The sequence below is a fragment of the Ascaphus truei genome, chromosome 22 (assembly GCF_040206685.1).
Source record: "Ascaphus truei isolate aAscTru1 chromosome 22, aAscTru1.hap1, whole genome shotgun sequence".
Lineage (NCBI taxonomy): Eukaryota > Metazoa > Chordata > Amphibia > Anura > Ascaphidae > Ascaphus > Ascaphus truei.
In genome coordinates this window covers 10,352,132-10,371,416 of record NC_134504.1, presented here as the reverse complement: position 1 = coordinate 10,371,416, position 19,285 = coordinate 10,352,132, and the positions used below count along the sequence as shown (strand labels likewise).

The following is a 19,285-nucleotide window of genomic DNA, read 5'->3' as shown; positions in this document are numbered from 1 at the left end:
ACACACACACACTTTATGCCCTTGGTGAAGTCGGTATAGCTTTTTGTAGCAAAGAGGTTGAAAAAAAAAAAATGAAAGCCAATAACTGTTTGTCTCCAGCCGAGAGGGAGAGCGATTCCAATGCTGGAGGGCCCTAAAACAGACGGGGTGACAATTGAGGACAACGGAGAGTGTGAGTTTACGCCCAGCACAGACCTGAAGTTTTCTGCAGGGATGAAAGCGAAGCACAAGCTGAATTATTGGAGAAACCATTGGCTGCTAATAGGTACAGCTATTGATCGTCCCAGCATCATGATTATGCCCTCTAGTGGACACACTGGGTACAATTTCCACCCTAGAATGTATGCAATCCCAGAGCAAGTCAGTTGCAGGTTGTTATACCAACATGAGCTTTAGATGGTTATTCACTAAAGTGCGATAATGCCTATTTAGCCATTCAAGTCCATGAGTTTCCATGCTATAGCGCCCAGTTCCGGCATTCGCAATTTAATGAATAACCCTCTTTGGCCCAGATCCACCGAAGGGATACGCTTTTTACTCTCATTCATCTGAATGGGAGCGGAGGCGTGCTCAAGTGACTCTGGGCCTTGGAGGCATCACAAGTCACCTCCAGGAACTCTGTATCAACAGAGTGGAAGGGAGGAGGTATGTTACCCGGTGGGACGTGGTAAAGGGTGATGGGATAGATGGATCCTCAAATGGAGAGTTGATTGCAGATCAATTACTGAGTGTTGTCAGGACTGACGTAATTTAGGGGAGGAGAGTGCTGGGCTGACTAGTATTGAACCTAAATTCTCTTCTCACTTCAAGATGTGTGAGCTAATGAAACACCAATGATGTTGGCCCATTTGTGGAAGGTTTTGGTACTATTCAGTAGATGTACACATGAAGAAGAGTCCTGTTCGTTTTCGAAAGCACTGGATATACAGTTGCATCTATGCAGAACTCTCATGGAGTAATTAATAGCTCTCATCTATCACTTATGTGGATAAATGTGATATAATACCTTGTTTCTACAACAAATCTTCCCTTTAGGATCAATGCAGCTACTGTAGCTCTATCCCATCTGTGCCAAATGTTCGATATCATACTTTGACTTTGCTGAAGGCCACAAGTAGTGAAACATTGAGGTTATATATGCCCTATAGAACTGTTCCTTGCTGTGAAAAAAAGCCCAGGTGAAGTTATGGCGATGAGTTTTCCTTCTGTTTTTTTTTTTAATTATTTCCCTACTTCTTTCCAAGGACACCACGAGATCCCGCTCTACGCACCAACCAAGATCCTGGAGACCTTCCCAACCAACTTGCCCAGAAGAGATGAAAAAGTGATAGCGGCCGGCTCGGGAAACTCCCGCTTCACAGAGGTTTGTGAATGAGCGGACTAATGTGGCAATCCATTGAAGGAAGCGCCGTATAAACGTTACCCAACATATGCGCTGAAAATTCCAACGCGTTCCATCACTTTGATGTCCAAAATGTCAGTGCATCTTTAGTGCCGATCGGTGCATGGTGCGTTTTTTTTGTTTTTTTTAATTGATTGAGTTGCTTCCGTAGGAGGTCTTGGACATGGTTGACGACCCCTCTGAGGACCTGCACACGGCTTTTCCCAAGGATATCAGTGACATGTCCAGTCAGTTCCTTCCCAAACCAGAAGCTCCGGTGGACTCGTTGCTTAAAGACCTGGCCACCATCATATTTAGCACTTTCCTCTTGGCAGGATGGGTGGCTTTTGTCATCACATACCCAAAGGTAACTGTGGTTTCCATTCGCTACTACAATATATGCCAAGCCAGTTATTAGAGCAGGAGACCGACTTCCAGGAACAGTGTGAGGGAGACAACTATCCTTGCGCAAGAATTCCACCAGCTGTAGCCGCTTGGCAAACTCATCTATAGACCGTGCATTCGTGTAGCCTTGTAAAAGTAGGTTTAACCGTCCATTAGAAAGATGGGTTTAGCACATATAAGCTAAAACTAGAACCCCTCCCCCCCTATTTATTGGGCCTAGTAACTTAGCACATATAAGGCAGGTCTTGGAAAAGTCACAGTGGCTGTTCTCCGGAGACCGTCACACTATTGTGTGCTTTCATTGTCTCTGTGAAACTGAAGATAGGGGAGAATGTCGCAAAAGGATGAAAAGGTCAAACTTACCGCCGTTTATAACCCGGGCTGTGCTGAAACTCTGTAATACGGTCGGCCTAAGCTTATAGGGTACATAAGCGGTAAAGCGTGATGCACATCGAGTGCTCATTTGCATGTCATTACCCAGAATCCCTGGCTGCAGTGGATGCACTGTATGCTAAGCGATAACGGGGAAGCGCAGGGTTGCAGACCTGTCTGAGACGTGCACGTGTGCTCACAGGTGGTATTTTTATTTGCTGCAGTTTGCAACACATCATAGATTAGCGTTTTAACCCTTTCACTGTAAGAAGTGTCTGCAAGTGCTTAGCGGGCCGCTCCAGCAAAGAAAGGGGTTTGGCGCTCCATGTTGAGAGAAGGAAACTAGAGGTTATTTCCTATATTTTGCGCTACATGAGGCTCCCGGCTTTTTCCAGACCGTGCACCAGCAGCAGCAGCTGCAACATCAGCAGTTCCAGAAGCAGCTGGAAGAGAAGATCCAGCTGCTGCAGGTGCAGAGCGTCGCCTTCCCGTCCCCTTCGGAAGCCGACTTCCTGGATCACTCCGGGATGCGGAGCGAGAGCTCCAACGCCAGCACCCCCAACGTGTCCCCGAAGGCTTCCAACCAATCCGCGCAGTCCTATCTGTCCACTTCCGAGGTCGGAAGCACCGTCTCTGCAGAGCCGGAAGGAGGTACGACCGTCCGTGACGTCCGGCGTGCCTGCACGATGGGATAAAACCACTGATCAAAGTGGCATTCGTCGTGTATGCGTTTCTGCGCTGCGCTGTACATCGAATTATGCAAGCGCAATGTGTCCCTGCCCCGCGCAGCTTACAATCTAATTTTGCTGTAACTCGAAAGGCGCATTCTTGCCACTCCTTTAACTCATTTTAAAAAGTAGCGGTACTGTGTTCCAACTGCAGGAATGCACAATCCTTTTTTGAGGGATTACACCATTAATAATGACGTTTAGAGGGTAAATCCGGGTTATTTTTGTTTATTTTTTTTAACGCACCTGCAGGTGCTGTTGAAGAATGGTTGTTAAATTGGTCCGTAAACATGTTGCGCTTAAACTTTGGGAGAATTTCGACTCTTCCGCTTAGTGAGAAGTACAAAAAAAATAGTTCTGCAATACGGAGGGTTATTTCCCGAATTCTACGCGTTTGCTAATTTTTTCAATGACTTTGAAGTGTCATTTGTGGTTTTCTCAGGATGTTTGAAGTCATGTAGAAGTTTTGTCAGTGTCGTTTTTTTGTTTTTTATTATTACACACACACAGATACCCAGCAAGCTGTCAGAAACCCCCCAAAATTGTGTGTGGTGTGTGTGTGTGTGTGTGTGGTGTGTGTCTGTATGTGTGTGTCAAGAGTGCTACTAGGCATTTCTAATTGTATCAAAAAGAAACAAAAGTCCAGAGCAACATCCAATGTGACAAAAATAGACAGGGAAATACCTAGATATCTCTTGAAAAAGGGTCACTTAGTTAACCCTTTGGCCAAAGCGTATAAGCCTGCGAGCCACTTTCAAGGCATGACCATAATATCGCAGGTCCTAACACTAACTGATTTTGTCCTTTATGATTACAAAGTATCTCCAGCTATTGTAACTTGGCTGTAACTTGTCCCATCACCTTCTCTTCCACAGACGAAGACAGGCTGGTAACAGTCGGCAAAATCTCCTTCAATCCCAGGGAGGTTCTAGGCCACGGTGCGGAAGGAACAATCGTTTACAGGTGAGCAGAGACGAATGTTCCTGCTGAGCGTACAAGGTTGTGCTGTTGATGGGTGCAACTTTTACAGATTTTGGGGGTCCTAAATCACGTAAATATTCTGTACATCTGATGCCATCTCTGAAAAAGTCTCGTCCCCTTCTTTGGGATTTGTATGTTGGAAACATGGCACTTTATACACTATTGTTTTTGACCAGAGAATATTACGTATAGGACTTCATTTCTTTTTTTTTCGGTCTCTCTGTAGAGGACGTTTTGACAACAGAGATGTCGCCGTGAAGCGAATCCTCCCAGAATGCTTCAGTTTCGCGGACCGGGAGGTGCAGCTGTTAAGAGAATCGGACGAGTACCCCAACGTGATTCGCTACTTCTGCACGGAGAAGGACCGGCAGTTTCAGTACATCGCCATAGAGTTGTGCACTGCCACACTGCAAGAGGTGAGGAGCGTAGAGCGGTCCCAGTACAGACGGGACGGGGGGGGGGAGGGGCGCGGACTGTCCGTTGCTGTCCTCTCTGGCAGCAAAGGGGTTAAGTTGGGGCAGTGGCAGAACTACTAGATGTGCAGCCGGTTCGGACCCACCACATGGAAGTGCCCATCCTCCAGCGTTCCGCCATGTCTAAAGGCCCGCCTCTAGCTCCGGGGCTGTACCCGTGGAGCGGTGGCAGTGGAGGTGAGCGCCCACCCAGATGGTCCTAGTATGGAAGTTGGCTTCCCCCGGAAGTCGGGCCCAACTTCTGCATTCACCACCTCGTTGGGCTCCCGCCTCCCCGCTCCACAGGTAGGATCCTAGGGGGAGAGGCGAGCCCACCGGTGACGGGGTCCGCCACTGCGCTGCAAATCTAGAACAGAAGGATTATGGGGCTTATTCTGCAACGGGGAAGTTCAGCAGAAAACGGGCCAATCGGCAGATCTAGAATAGGCCCCCTACCTGTGAAAAGTAATACAGCTAGTAATCAAAGTGTGATGCTGTGGGATACTTTCTTATTGAGACACCTAGAACTCTTCTTATAAGAAAGAGAGAATAGAACAGAATATTCTGTTCTCAGAATAGATATGGCATTAACCTGTCCTCGTCTAAAATGCTTTGTCATAATGTTTTAAAGGAGAATCTCGGGAAGCAGGGGGTCACCAGAGCTGAAATCAACGCGGTTCAGCGCCGGAGACACCCAGCTTCAAACCAATTTTAAAAATGGCAGTGTCTCCTGCAGTTCTGCTTTAACTGGCGCAGTAACATCTGCAACATCTGTACTCTGTCCTTGCAAACTGATTCAGCTCTTTCCCCGGGTGTACTTGCCATATCCGGTCAGTAGGAGGCGGTGGAATGTTAATAGCTTCCACAGTTGGCAGTGGTGTGTTGGAGACCTCTTCTATCTTCTGCTTTATATTGGGACTATGTGATTTTTATCCGCGGATCCGTATAATGAAAAATAGGTTTTTTGTTTCTGGGACAGCGTACATTTGATTTGCTCATTTTAAAATACATTCCATTTGTCAGTATGTGGAAGAAAAGGACTTTGATCGCCATGGTTTGGGACCTATTACCCTTTTGGAGCAGACGGTGTCTGGACTTGCGTACCTTCATTCTCTCAGTATAGGTAAGAAGACCCTTTGTATTTCTGATCAGTGAGATTTGACCTCCCCAGGCTGCCCCGTTTTTAAGGGATATATCTTTCTTTGTGGCTGTAATGTTACCCTGCACCCACTGTGTGTGTGTGTGTGTGTGTGTGTGTGTGTGTGTGTGTGTGTGTGTGTGTGTGTGTGTGTGTGTGTTGGTACAATTCTGATTAATTTATATTTATGTATGAAATTAAATGTAAGCTTGTGGCAGAAAATTGGGTTGGAGGAAAGGAGATTTCACCAGCAGGAAAGGGTTCTTTACCGTAAGGGCAGTTAAAATGTGGAATTAATTACCCATGGAGACTGTGATGGCAGATACAATAGATTTGTTCAAAAAAAAGGTTGTACATCTTTTTAGAAAGGAAAGATATACAGGGATATACCCAATAAGTAAACATGGGAAGGATGTTGATCCCGGGAGTAATCTGATTGCCAATATTTGGAGTCAGGGAGGAATTTCTTTTATGAGATATCATTAGATGGGGTGTTTGTTTGCCTTCCACTGGATGATAATACTGCAAGTACAAATATAGGATAAAGTATCTGTCGTCTAAATGTAGCATAGGTTGAAATGGATGGACGCACGTCTTTTTTTTTTCAACCTCATCTACGATGTAAAAATAAAACACATAGATTTAAAAAAAAATGTACATCAGTTAATGGGAATGATGGAATGATAAATATATGTATTATTGTACTTCTTTGTGGCAAAATAGTTAAACCCCCCCTCCCACCCCCTTAGTTCACAGAGATTTGAAGCCTCACAACATCCTGATCTCGATGCCCAACGCCCACGGGAAGGTGAAGGCCATGATCTCGGACTTCGGCCTGTGCAAGAAGCTGGCCGCGGGCAGGCATAGCTTCAGCCGGCGCTCAGGAGTACCGGGGACAGAAGGCTGGATCGCTCCGGAGATGCTGAGCGAAGACTGTAAAGAGAATCCCGTAAGCAAATTCACTTCTGCTGTTCTGCCCAAGGATTTGGAGAAGCTGAAGTCGTAGCCCATTTAGGGCCTTATTCGGGATGTTTTCAGACAAAAGTCCCTGTTGAAGTCTATGGAGGGTGGTCACTTGTGCATGTATAGAATAGCCCCTTGGTGTCAGGCCAGCAATGTATCGCAGACACTTCTAACACTAGGCTATAGCATTTACAGCACTTTATCTCCCTGTGCCTCAGGCACCAAAAAAAAAAACAGATTGTAAGCTCCACGGGGCAGGGACCTGTGCCTGCAAAATGTCTCTGTAAAGCGCTGCGTACAACTAGCAGCGCTATACGAGAACATATTATTTATTATTATTTTCAGATCTGGTTTAAAGTTCTTCAAAAAATTTTTTATATATATATATACGTTTTAGCAATCTGGCAAAACATTAACTATAGAACTCAATGAATGAGACTTCGTCATACCCTCATCAGAAGGAATTGTGTGAGAGGGAAGGTAGATGGATACTGTAGATCGGGAGTGCTCAAACTTTTTAAGACTCGCTCTCCCTGCCTTCTTACCTGCTCTCCAGTATCGCCTCATCTCTGCGAAGAATTCATACAGGAGCACAGGCAGGATACACGGGTCACATCCATACAGGAGCACGGGCAGGATACATGGGTCACATCCATACAGGAGCACAGCAGGATACACGGGTCACATCCATACAGGAGCACGGGCAGGATACACGGGTCACATCCATACAGGAGCATGGGCAGGATACACGGGTCACATCCATACAGGAGCATGGGCAGGATACACGGGTCACATCCATACAGGAGCACGGGCAGGATACATGGGTCACATCCACACAGGAGCACGGGCAGGATACACGGGTCACATCCATACAGGAGCATGGGCAGGATACACGGGTCACATCCATACAGGAGCATGGGCAGGATACACGGGTCACATCCATACAGGAGCACGGGCAGGATACACGGGTCACATCCATACAGGAGCACGGGCAGGATACACGGGTCACATCCATACAGGAGCATGGGCAGGATACACGGGTCACATCCATACAGGAGCATGGGCAGGATACACGGGTCACATCCATACAGGAGCACGGGCAGGATACACGGGTCAGATCCACACAGGAGCACGGGCAGGATACACGGGTCACATCCATACAGGAGCACGGGCAGGATACACGGGTCACATCCATACAGGAGCACGGGCAGGATACACGGGTCACATCCATACAGGAGCATGGGCAGGATACACGGGTCACATCCATACAGGAGCATGGGCAGGATACACGGGTCACATCCATACAGGAGCACGGGCAGGATACACGGGTCACATCCATACAGGAGCACGGGCAGGATACACGGGTCACATCCATACAGGAGCATGGGCAGGATACACGGGTCACATCCATACAGGAGCATGGGCAGGATACACGGGTCACATCCATACAGGAGCACGGGCAGGATACACGGGTCAGATCCACACAGGAGCACGGGCAGGATACACGGGTCACATCCATACAGGAGCACGGGCAGGATACACGGGTCACATCCATACAGGAGCACGGGCAGGATACACGGGTCACATCCATACAGGAGCACGGGCAGGATACACGGGTCACATCCATACAGGAGCACGGGCAGGATACACGGTCACATCCATACAGGAGCACGGGCAGGATACACGGGTCACATCCATACAGGAGCACGGGCAGTATACACGGGTCACATCCATGCAGGATACACGGGTCACATCCATACAGGAGCATGGGCAGGATACACGGGTCACATCCATACAGGAGCACGGGCAGGATACACGGGTCAGATCCACACAGGAGCACGGGCAGGATACACGGGTCACATCCATACAGGAGCACGGGCAGGATACACGGGTCACATCCATACAGGAGCACGGGCAGGATACACGGGTCACATCCATACAGGAGCACGGGCAGGATACATGGGTCACATCCATACAGGAGCACGGGCAGGATACACGGGTCACATCCATGCAGGATACACGGGTCACATCCATACAGGAGCACGGGTCACATCCATACAGGAGCATGGGCAGGATACACGGGTCACATCCATACAGGAGCACGGGCAGGATACACGGGTCACATCCATACAGGAGCACGGGCAGGATACACGGGTCACATCCATACAGGAGCACGGGCAGGATACATGGGTCACATCCATACAGGAGCACGGGCAGGATACACGGGTCACATCCATGCAGGATACACGGGTCACATCCATGCAGGATACACGGGTCACATCCATGCAGGATACACGGGTCACATCCATACAGGAGCACGGGTCACATCCATACAGGAGCATGGGCAGGATACACGGGTCACATCCATACAGGAGCATGGGCAGGATACACGGGTCACATCCATACAGGAGCATGGGCAGGATACACGGGTCACATCCATACAGGAGCATGGGCAGGATACACAGGTCACATCCATACAGGAGCATGGGCAGGATACACGGGTCACATCCATACAGGAGCACGGGCAGGATACACGGGTCAGATCCACACAGGAGCACGGGCAGGATACACGGGTCAGATCCACACAGGAGCACGGGCAGGATACATGGGTCACATCCATACAGGAGCACGGGCAGGATACACGGGTCACATCCATGCAGGATACACGGGTCACAACCATACAGGAGCACGGGTAGGATACACGGGTCAGATCCATACAGGAGCACGGGCAGGATACACGGGTCACATCCATGCAGGATACACGGGTCACATCCATACAGGAGCATGGACAGGATACACGGGTCACATCCATACAGGAGCACGGGCAGGATACACGGGTCACATCCATACAGGAGCATGGGCAGGATACACGGGTCACATCCATACAAGAGCATGGGCAGGATACACGGGTCACATCCATACAGGAGCACGGGCAGGATACACGGGTCAGATCCACACAGGAGCACGGGCAGGATACACGGGTCAGATCCATGCAGGATACACGGGTCACATCCATACAGGAGCACGGGTAGGATACACGGGTCAGATCTACACAGGAGCACGGGCAGGATACACGGGTCACATCCATACAGGAGCACGGGCAGGATACACAGGTCACATCCATACAGGAGCACGGGCAGGATACACGGGTCAGATCCACACAGGAGCACGGGCAGGATACACGGGTCGGATCCATGCAGGATACACGGGTCACATCCATACAGGAGCACGGGTAGGATACACGGGTCAGATCTACACAGGAGCACGGGCAGGATACACGGGTCACATCCATACAGGAGCACGGGCAGGATACACGGGTCACATCCATACAGGAGCACGGGCAGGATACACGGGTCAGATCTACACAGGAGCACGGGCAGGATACACGGGTCACATCCATACAGGAGCACGGGCAGGATACACGGGTCACATCCATGCAGGATACACGGGTCACATCCATACAGGAGCACGGGCAGGATACATGGGTCAGATCCATACAGGAGCCTGGGCAGGATACACGGGTCACATCCATACAGGAGCACGGGCAGGATACACGGGTCAGATCCATACAGGAGCACGGGCAGGATAATCTTGTCGAACACTTTCCTCTTGAGACATAGTGGAAGGTTTCCTTGTTCATCTTGTTTCTTCCAGTTGCGTTCTGCCCCATCTTCATTCTCCTATTGATCTCATTTGAAAGCTTCCCATCTATTTAAACTTGCTGGCCAAGGTAGACCTAGTCTTGGACTTCTAGTTCTATTCCGTTTGTCAAACTTTGTAGAGTTGACGTGCAATTATTTTTCTTCTGCCAATGAAGGGTGTAACCTGCCTGTATGTGAGGGCACATGCTCTTGATGACGTGCATTGATGTATTGCTTTGGATATACCTGCAAGCTCACTGGATCTCATTTTGACAGACATACACCGTGGACATCTTCTCCGCTGGCTGCGTGTTCTACTACGTGGTATCAGAAGGGAAGCACCCGTTTGGCAAGTCCCTGCAGCGGCAAGCCAACATCCTTCTAGGCGCTTACAACCTGGACTGTCTAAACCTAGACAAGCACGGTGAGTCTGGGATTTGCAGCGCGCTCAACCACCGCGCCATGGTACCCAACTATCTCAGGTGTGTTCACGGGTATCTCTCCAGGAATGTTTCTGTAGGTACTTTACTAGAACCCACACTCCCTCCCTTCTCATGACTGAATGATGACACATTTCGGTTGGTTCAGGACCTTGGCCGAACGTTTTGCACATCTCCAAGGGTCGGAGAATTCCCGAAACCTTTGTTTCCTGAAATCCCACCTTTTATTATCGCTTACGGTTTATACACCAGCATCTGTTACTTATTTCTGCAACTTTAATTCACTTTGGTTCTGCAAATGGGTTGACCTTTGTGTAGCTGAACTGTAGAGTTTATTTAAGGTTATTGGCTCGATTTTCCTCCGTTCCTGAGTTGAAAAATGATCAGTTTGCAGCGGACCCCAACATAGAGACTCAGGTGAGGCCTTGTTCTGGGTTCCTGGATACCTGAATACTAAAACTTATCACCACTTTTTTGTTGTTGTTACTTTTGCAGAAGACATCGTTGCTCATAAACTCATAGAGCAAATGATTAACAAGGAACCTGCGACGCGTCCTTCAGCGGAGTCCATGCTGAAGCACCCGTTTTTCTGGAGCCTGGAAAAGCAGCTCCAGTTTTTCCAGGTTGGTTTTCCGTGACGCCGTGACTTTGTCTTTTTGGTTTTTCTTTTACCAGGATATGAAGCGGGGGGTCCGTGGAGCTGCCATTCGTTGCTTTCATCTCCGGGGAACCCTTGGTTACTGAGATACTTGATGCCGAAGGTAGCACACAGCGAAACAGAACGGCGGTTTAAATCTCCCGCGTCACATGGGCCAATAAGCCGCAGCGCCATCCATCGTGGCTTCCTGTGGGCCCGTGTGACGCCGGAGGGTTTAAATATAACCGGCTTTACCTTTTATCTGTAAGTATCTTGGCGAGCAGGGCGTCCTTGGAGATGAAGTTATCGTGCTTCTGCTCCAGGGGCCCTCTGCTGGTAACTCTGTGTATTACTTCCTGGTAAAACATATACAGTAATAATAATAATAATAATAATAAATCCTAGTAAAAAATAAAAATAAGATTCAGATGGGGTAGGCAGGTGGGGGACGGCGGGGATTGCTGCTTTAGATGCTGCTATATCACTGCTGCTCTCCTGTGTTGTTACAATGTATCGCCCTCTATTTGCAGGACGTGAGTGATCGAATAGAAAAGGAGTCACTTGACGGTCCAATTGTTAAACAGTTGGAGAGGGGAGGAAGGCAGGTGGTGAAGATGGACTGGAGAGAACACATCACCGTACCACTTCAGACAGGTATCTTAGGCTGAGATTCTACCCCGCTCCATGGCGCTCGCGCGCGACAAACACAAATGGCATAATCTCTATGCGGCCGCCCATAGTGTGCGTGCACGACATGGCGCGACCGCGTTTTGAAAAGCCAAAAAATGTTGTCTTTTCAAGCGCGGCCGCGTGACGTGAGCGGTTCAACCAATGAGGGCGAACCAGCTTCGTGACGCGTCCGCCACGCCTCCAGCTCAGTTCACACGTCGTTGGGCTGCGAGGCTATGAGGTCGGTCGCGCGCGCGCGCAAGTAATAACCTTATACTCCTCTGCTCACAGCAGCATTACCATTAAGCAACATATTGTTGGCTCAGAGGAGGCACTCGTCCCCGGCCAACCTTCTCGGCCATTTAAATGCTTGTTTTGTAATATTTATTATTAATATTTTAATCTGTGTTTTTTTTTTTTTTTATATATATATTGAAGTCCAAAGCAATAAAAAAAAAAAGTTTGCTTTTATTAAAGTGGTTTCGGTGATCGGGTTTGGGCAATAACGGAAATCTTCCCACGATAACGATATTAAGAATTTATTGGCGATTTACGATATTGATCGTGATAAATATAGAATGCTTAAGCCAAATAAAAACCGTATAAAACATAAACTGTGCATTATACATACAGTATATGTTACACATATTTAAAATTGTGTTCTTGAATAAATCGCGGTTTCATTTTTCCCCCCCGAGGGTATCCAGCAGAATATTAATTATTTTCGGATAACATTAAAAAAAAAACCATGAATTTAAAAAAAAATTCTTTTTGTAGTTTTTAAAGTAAATATTTGTTCTGTGTGATAATTGACTGAACACAATTAAAGTGATTTTGTATATTTTCCGCCTAGATCTCAGAAAATTCCGCAGTTACAAAGGGGGATCAGCACGAGATCTTCTGCGCGCTTTACGAAACAAGGTGAATTATAACTATATTTTGGTGTCAACTTTTAACTGTGGTTATATGTCCCTGTGCTATGGAATTACAATACAATATACCATCTTATCCCATGATAAAGTATTCATATTTTCCTATTTGTGTAGTGCTGTCTGCATCTATACCAGAGCGATCTTAAAGCAGCAGTCCAAGCTGCATTTTATTGTTTGTTTTGTTTTCCTCCCTTTAATATGCGCATCAATTCACTCCACACAAAGCTAAGTAATTAGCTAAGTTGCAGATCGATCCGTTCTCCTGTGATCGATCGGCGAAGATTCGGCTTGGGGGTTCAATAAATGGCTGTCAGTGCAGCAGAAGAGGACCAAAGATGCAAAGTTCTGTGGGGAAGATCATGTGACCAGGCAGTCACTAGATACAATTGGTGCACTGCTAGAGAGAAGGGAAGGGTTCAAAAAAGGGGTGTGCCAGAGCCTGTTTCAGAAGAGTAAGGGGATGTGACTTTTGTAAATGGTTGCTATAGAAACAAAAAATGCTTGTTACATTATAATAAATTAAAATTTTAATTTAGAGCTGGTTAAAAATGCTACAAGTATTTGATCATAGCACAGAACTGATTTATTAAGAAACCCACACATGTAGGATACTGCTTGGTCTGCAGCTTTAACAGCACAAAACGGACTTAGTAGGCCTTATTCATCCAACTGTGATGGTCCCAATTGTAGTGAGATCTCAGAAAATCCATCATCCAAGTCTTTGCCAGTTTCCCAGTAATGGGCCCTACTACAAATTACTGTAGGGGGAAGATACTGTTTATTTATTTTTTTAAATCTGCCATTTAGCATTTTCAAGTATTCCTCACTGGCCGGGCAAGTTCCTTTTTTTTTTTCTGCTAATGACCACAAAATAATACTAATCTGTTCCGACGAGCTCAGCCAGTATGCACGGGGAATTTCTGCAACATTTCGTTACTTGCGAAGATTTGGTTTCCTGAAATTCGAATGCATTCATTGTCATTTCACCCTTTAACATGCCGAAGTGTGTACACCAACACCTGCTTCTTTTCTGAGGCTCAGACTCTGCTCCTATTGCAGAACATCCGGGCTTTTCAACTAGTTCATCAAGGGGGCTAAGCCAGAACATGTTTAGGAGTCGGAAGGGCCACAAACTTATTGTAATATTTAAGATACATTTAAAAACCATTTTGTAAGCATCTGTACCATAAACCTTGTCTTACATGTGAAATTCAACTGCACTTATCTGCCTACGCAACTAGTACTAATTAGCAGGAGCAGAGTCCAAGGGCCGAAGCATGGCCCTGTGTCGGACGCCAGTTGAAGAGCTATCCACCACTCAAATCACCAGCCACAGTGTATCAGCAACATGAATTCACTTGGTTCTACCTGTTTATTTGCAGAAACACCACTACAGAGAGCTGCCACCAGAAGTGCAGGAGACTTTGGGGACCGTCCCCGATGACTTTGTGTGCTACTTTACATCCCGGTTCCCCAACCTTTTGCTGCACACCTACCTTGCCATGCAGACTTGCAGCCGAGAGAGACTATTCCAGCCTTACTATTACCAGGAGCCTTCTGAGCAGGGACCCTGCACTGTGCCTGTGTCTCCGGATGTTGCTTGAGAGTGAGAATGGAGTTTTACAAACCACGCACTGCGTCCTGATCCTCTGGGAGCTGGTCTGCATAGGCTGGGCCTTGAGCAAAAAGACAAAGCATCCACGTGCCTTAGACTGCCCGTATTCATTATAAGAGAGGCACTACAAAGCAGCCTGGATCCTGAAGTACTGAGAGTATTGTTTTGCCGTTGGATTTTTACAGCACGGCTGGAGGATAAGTGACTTGGTTTTGAAATCTGTTGCACTAGAACATTCTTTACGGTTTTGACAGTCGGCTTCTGAAGGGAGATAGCTTCACGGTTTCACAGCTTAAAAGACATTGCTGACTGCTGCCATTGTGTGATTCAGTTCCCATTAATCCATGTGTTGCCAGAGAGGACTGCAATGGACAGTCCCCTCTAGCAGGAAACAGGTCAGTGACACCGTGACCCTAAAGGGAATACGCAAAGAAATCAAAGCTTTAATGGGATGTAATCTTTCTTCTAAAGATCCATGTTTTCTGAGGCATTTTAGCATCACCAAGTGTTTTTTAATTGCACAGATTCATAAATACGTATACCATTTTAGTCAGGTCAAACCGAATGAGGCTTTTACTATCTGTCACGATCTCACTGTATTAGAAACAGACTTATTCTATGGTTTCTGGGTATAGGTTTTTTGGTGCGCAATCATTTGCCTACTTTACCCAGAATCCTTTGCATCTACAGTGCAGTCCACACTATGATGTTTAAGGGCTTGCAACAGTCGTGAGTTTTCACACTACAAACTTTACTCGAGCCCTGGCTGAATTGGCTTTTAAATGAGATCCAATATTAACTGTCAGTTGATTTGTTTTAGCTATCTTTGGCATCATGAGTAACCATTAAGAATACAAGTCTGGAGATATTAATATTGGAAACCTTACCAGCGCCGTAGAATTAATCAGCTAATATTTTCAAATAGTATCTCTGTTTGATGCTTGCCTCACCAATCTTTTTATTCTAAAACAGTAGGTTCAACAAATATCTTTATATTTAATAAGAGACTAATGCAGTTTTTATGAAAAATATTTGCTATTGTGAAAAAATATATCGGTGGGATTGAGGCGTATGAATTCTGGAGGAACACGTTTTTGCCGCAGTTTAGGATCACAAAGGAAAAGACCCTTTTGAGAAAAGAAAAAAAATAGGTCGCTCTTTCATCCCTCGTCAACAAAAAGGTTATACTCAATAATACTACCTACGATCAAATGTATCCGCTAACAGATTATTCATACAACAGACCAGGATTGACCAACTCCCGTCCTCAAGGGCCACCAACAGGTCAGGTTTTAAGGATATCCCAGCTTCAGCACACCACTGATTGAGCCACCTGTGCTGAAGCAGGGATATCCGCCCTGTTGGTGGCCCTTGAAGACTGGAGTTGGCCCACCCCAGCAATAGACCATGTAATATCTTTTGTAATGTCTGTTTGTGCCACAGTGGTTAATTATTGTGGAAAATACAATCTGTTATTCAATTTAAAAGATCTTTTTGGAGAAGTGGAGGAATTGGGAACACCTTTTGGTCAGATATAACCCTTTTGAGTCCTTTCCCACTCTATATGGGTATAAAACATATTTTCCTATATGAAGTATTTAACTGGCAGTGCTGCATCTCTAAACATGGGCTTGAGTATTGTAGTAAGAATGAAAGTATTGGATCACAGATTTTTTTTTTATATGATGCAAGGCTTGTATGCTTTGTAGAAGTAGATTGGGGTTGTATGCTTGTGGGGATGAGGATTATTTTTTAAACGAGCCACTTTTTAAAACGGTTAATAATAATAATATTTTTATATTTTTTAATGCTGAAGGGATAGTTGTTGAATCCGGTTTTGCCTCCGCAGAGGTTGGGAATATGGTCTGTGTCTTCATGTTTTTGGGGTGATTAAAATATCTCTTCACTGCCCCACTCCCGTAAGCCTTTACATCATCATCTCCTTGTTTGCTGGAGGGTAGGGATATATCACAAATGTGTGGAGAATGTCACATATGTCAACCCACATTGGTCGGGACCGTAAAATGCTCCAGATTTGGGGAGCGCTGGTATGAGATGAAGTTGTATAGGGGACGGTGAGATGGAAGGGGAAAGCAGACTACATACACACTATATAAAATGCAGCACCAAATGTTTTGTGTATGTATGTATGTGTATATATCCAATGTGGCTTTCTCCTGACTCCCATGGAGAAAATAAAGGTATCTGATCAGTGTCAAATTGGGGTGTCAAGGTCCATGGGGAAAAGATTGTAGGGCCATAATGGCAAAGAGAACGCCTTCCACTCACGCATACAGAGGCTCATACATGTGTTAACATGTAACTGCATACTGACTAACATCCGCACATACAAACACTGAGTATACTGACCCCAGGTTTTGTCCCAGACATCCGGTGGCCAAGTCCGAGCCTGTATCTGTACTAGTTTATTTTAGATTTAATTTTGCAAAGGTGTATGTGTGTGTAATACTACAAAAATATAAGCATTAACGATCTATTTTACAATCCTGGTACGAATACTGTACGTTTTGCGTTAAGGATTTCTTACAAATGTATTTATTCAAATGTTTTATTTGTATCAACTTCTTTCCCCCCCATAACCGGCAATATCATACATTTAACCCATTCAGTGCGCGAGCGCCCGCTAGGCACTGCGTGGCAATACATGGCAGGCCCCTCGTGTACTGAAGGGTTTAAAGGGACGGAGCATTACTAAATGTCTTTACTGCAGCTTGTGCTGTACATGGCAAGGTTATAACTGGAAAAGAAAGTTAATGCTGTATGTATAAGTGGAAATAGCCTGTTTGTGTTGTTCGTTTGCATTGCTGTAGTTACTGGTGCGCCCTTAAAAATGTTGTTTATCTGGAAATGTTTTTTTTTTCTTTTTAACCCCTTCCGTCTCGAGGCATTTTTACAAGTTCATCAAACTATCTCGTATTGTGACATTAAATTATCAGAGGTAACCCACTTGTTTTGTGCCTTATTCCTCAAATGTGCGCTGTTTTGGAGGTTAAAGTAGCCGTCACGGTTTGGCAACGCTCCTAGAAAATGGAAAATGTGCCATTATAAAGCTCACTATTACTGGTAATAGTACAATTAAAAACAAATTGTGCTATCTACTTGGCTTCCTTAAATAAATGTAACTATGCTAAAAGCAAATATTTAGATTCTTTGTTTATTTTGAAATTGGGCTCATATTCCTTTCTTTTGTGGTCTCTGGATGGTGGAGTTTTGTCAATCAAGTGTTTTTCTTTATGCCAACAAAGAGAACCAAGTCCCTGACGCTAAGATAACAATACCAGTCCCAACATATGATCAGAAACCAGTCCTTGTTGGTAGTACGCTCTGTGTGTTGCTGAAAACCAGTCCTGATTCGTTGAATGAGAATCTTTTCAGTTGCTTCAGAAGTTGGTATTCCTGTAAGGAATACAGAGAGAACAGACCATTTCGCAGTATTTCTCTACTTTAAAACACGCTGCACAATACAATTTCCTACTTACAACAAGCCAGCGAATCAAAAGCAGCACAGTGCCTCTTTCCGCCAATTCGGTGAGCGCATCAATGGTGCAGCTGTGTCTTTGAATCCAGCGCAGTCTCAAAACAGGTAACGTACTGTATGCCCAAGATTGAATACAAGTGCATAGTACAGTTTAAAACATTTATTGCCTGCAGAAGACCAACGTTTGTACACTCACATAGTGTTATGTGCCGTTGCAGAATATTGGACTGCCATCCGCAGCACAAGTGTGAGCACGGCGTCTTGCAGCTGGTTTTGGCGTCTTCCGCCTCTCTCCTCACAGTCGCGACTCGAGCTGACTCCTCCCCTAATTACGTCCCTGCAATGCCTGAACTCAAACACCGTGTCCACGGACGTTACAAGCCCCACCCTACGCATTTTGTGACGGGCTGTGTCACTTCTGCAGGGGTACCCCAACGAAACGCGTAGGGTGGAGCTTGCAGCATCCGTGGACACTGTGTTCTCATTCAACAAATCAGGACTGGTTTTCGGCTGAGTGTACTACCAACAAGGACTGGTTTCTGATCAGATCTTGGGACAGGTATTGTTGTCTTGGCACCAGGGACTTGGTTCTCTTTGTTGGCATATTCTTTATAGCAGGTTTTGGGAAGACTTGCTTGTGTGACCCTTAGACGGCCAATTCTGTTGGAGGATTGGCTTTACAATCCATTTTTCGGTTTATACCTTTGCTGATGTAATATAATCCAGCGCCTGATGTTATCACTGACACTTCATTGTAATATAAAGCTTGGGTGTTCTCACTGTAGATTTCATTGTATCTATTGTTTTCACAGTACCTTAGGCACGGTCACCCCACAGGTGTTTATTATTAGGGGGAGCGCTTTTTTGTATGTTTAATTTGTTCTGTTGCACACGTGTTTTTTCTTTATCCCAATACACCAATAAAGACCAGGGGTGGAGGACAGCGAGGGGACTCTGGCTGTGCGAGGACTTGTTGAACACACACTGACATCGCACAAAAAAAAAGGGCATAGGAAATCAAACTTTTCATCTCGCCATGTTTACAAACTAACGTCAAAAATCATTGTAAAATGCATATATACAGATCGCAACGGGCGCCACACTTCCCATTAAGGCCGCATCCATGCTGTGCGCGTGCGAGCTGCGCGATAATGTAAATGAATTGGAGCGTCCATACTGCGCGTGCACAGCCTAAAAGTGTGAAAGCTGTTTTACTATGGATACACTGAGATATACACCCCCCCCCTCTCTTTCTACATATACTGTATACAGATATAGCCAGACTAACTGTCCATTCTTCTTTCTGTGACGCCCAGGCATTCTGAGGCAGTATGCTCATTGAATTGTATGGAAACTCTTGGGGCATCTCTCGGTGTCACATTTTTTTATATATATTATTCTAGACATTTTCTTTATGGTAAAAATAAGGTTG

The 19,285-nt window shown here is 45.9% G+C and overlaps 1 protein-coding gene across 1 annotated transcript in view; it reads left to right on the top strand.

Annotated features, from left to right (window-relative positions):
* Positions 1-16,574, top strand: part of ERN1 (endoplasmic reticulum to nucleus signaling 1) — a 54,375-nt gene extending 37,801 nt beyond the window's left edge. The window contains exons 10-22 of the mRNA XM_075579940.1: positions 100-265; positions 1,245-1,363; positions 1,554-1,748; positions 2,554-2,809; positions 3,762-3,849; positions 4,094-4,283; positions 5,343-5,442; positions 6,207-6,406; positions 10,338-10,485; positions 10,997-11,124; positions 11,669-11,792; positions 12,661-12,728; positions 14,122-16,574. Coding sequence (XP_075436055.1) covers positions 100-265; positions 1,245-1,363; positions 1,554-1,748; positions 2,554-2,809; positions 3,762-3,849; positions 4,094-4,283; positions 5,343-5,442; positions 6,207-6,406; positions 10,338-10,485; positions 10,997-11,124; positions 11,669-11,792; positions 12,661-12,728; positions 14,122-14,343 — 2,004 coding nt within the window. The 3' untranslated portion in view covers positions 14,344-16,574. The remainder of the gene's footprint in view (positions 1-99; positions 266-1,244; positions 1,364-1,553; positions 1,749-2,553; positions 2,810-3,761; positions 3,850-4,093; positions 4,284-5,342; positions 5,443-6,206; positions 6,407-10,337; positions 10,486-10,996; positions 11,125-11,668; positions 11,793-12,660; positions 12,729-14,121) is intronic.
* The last annotated feature ends 2,711 nt before the right edge of the window (positions 16,575-19,285 follow it).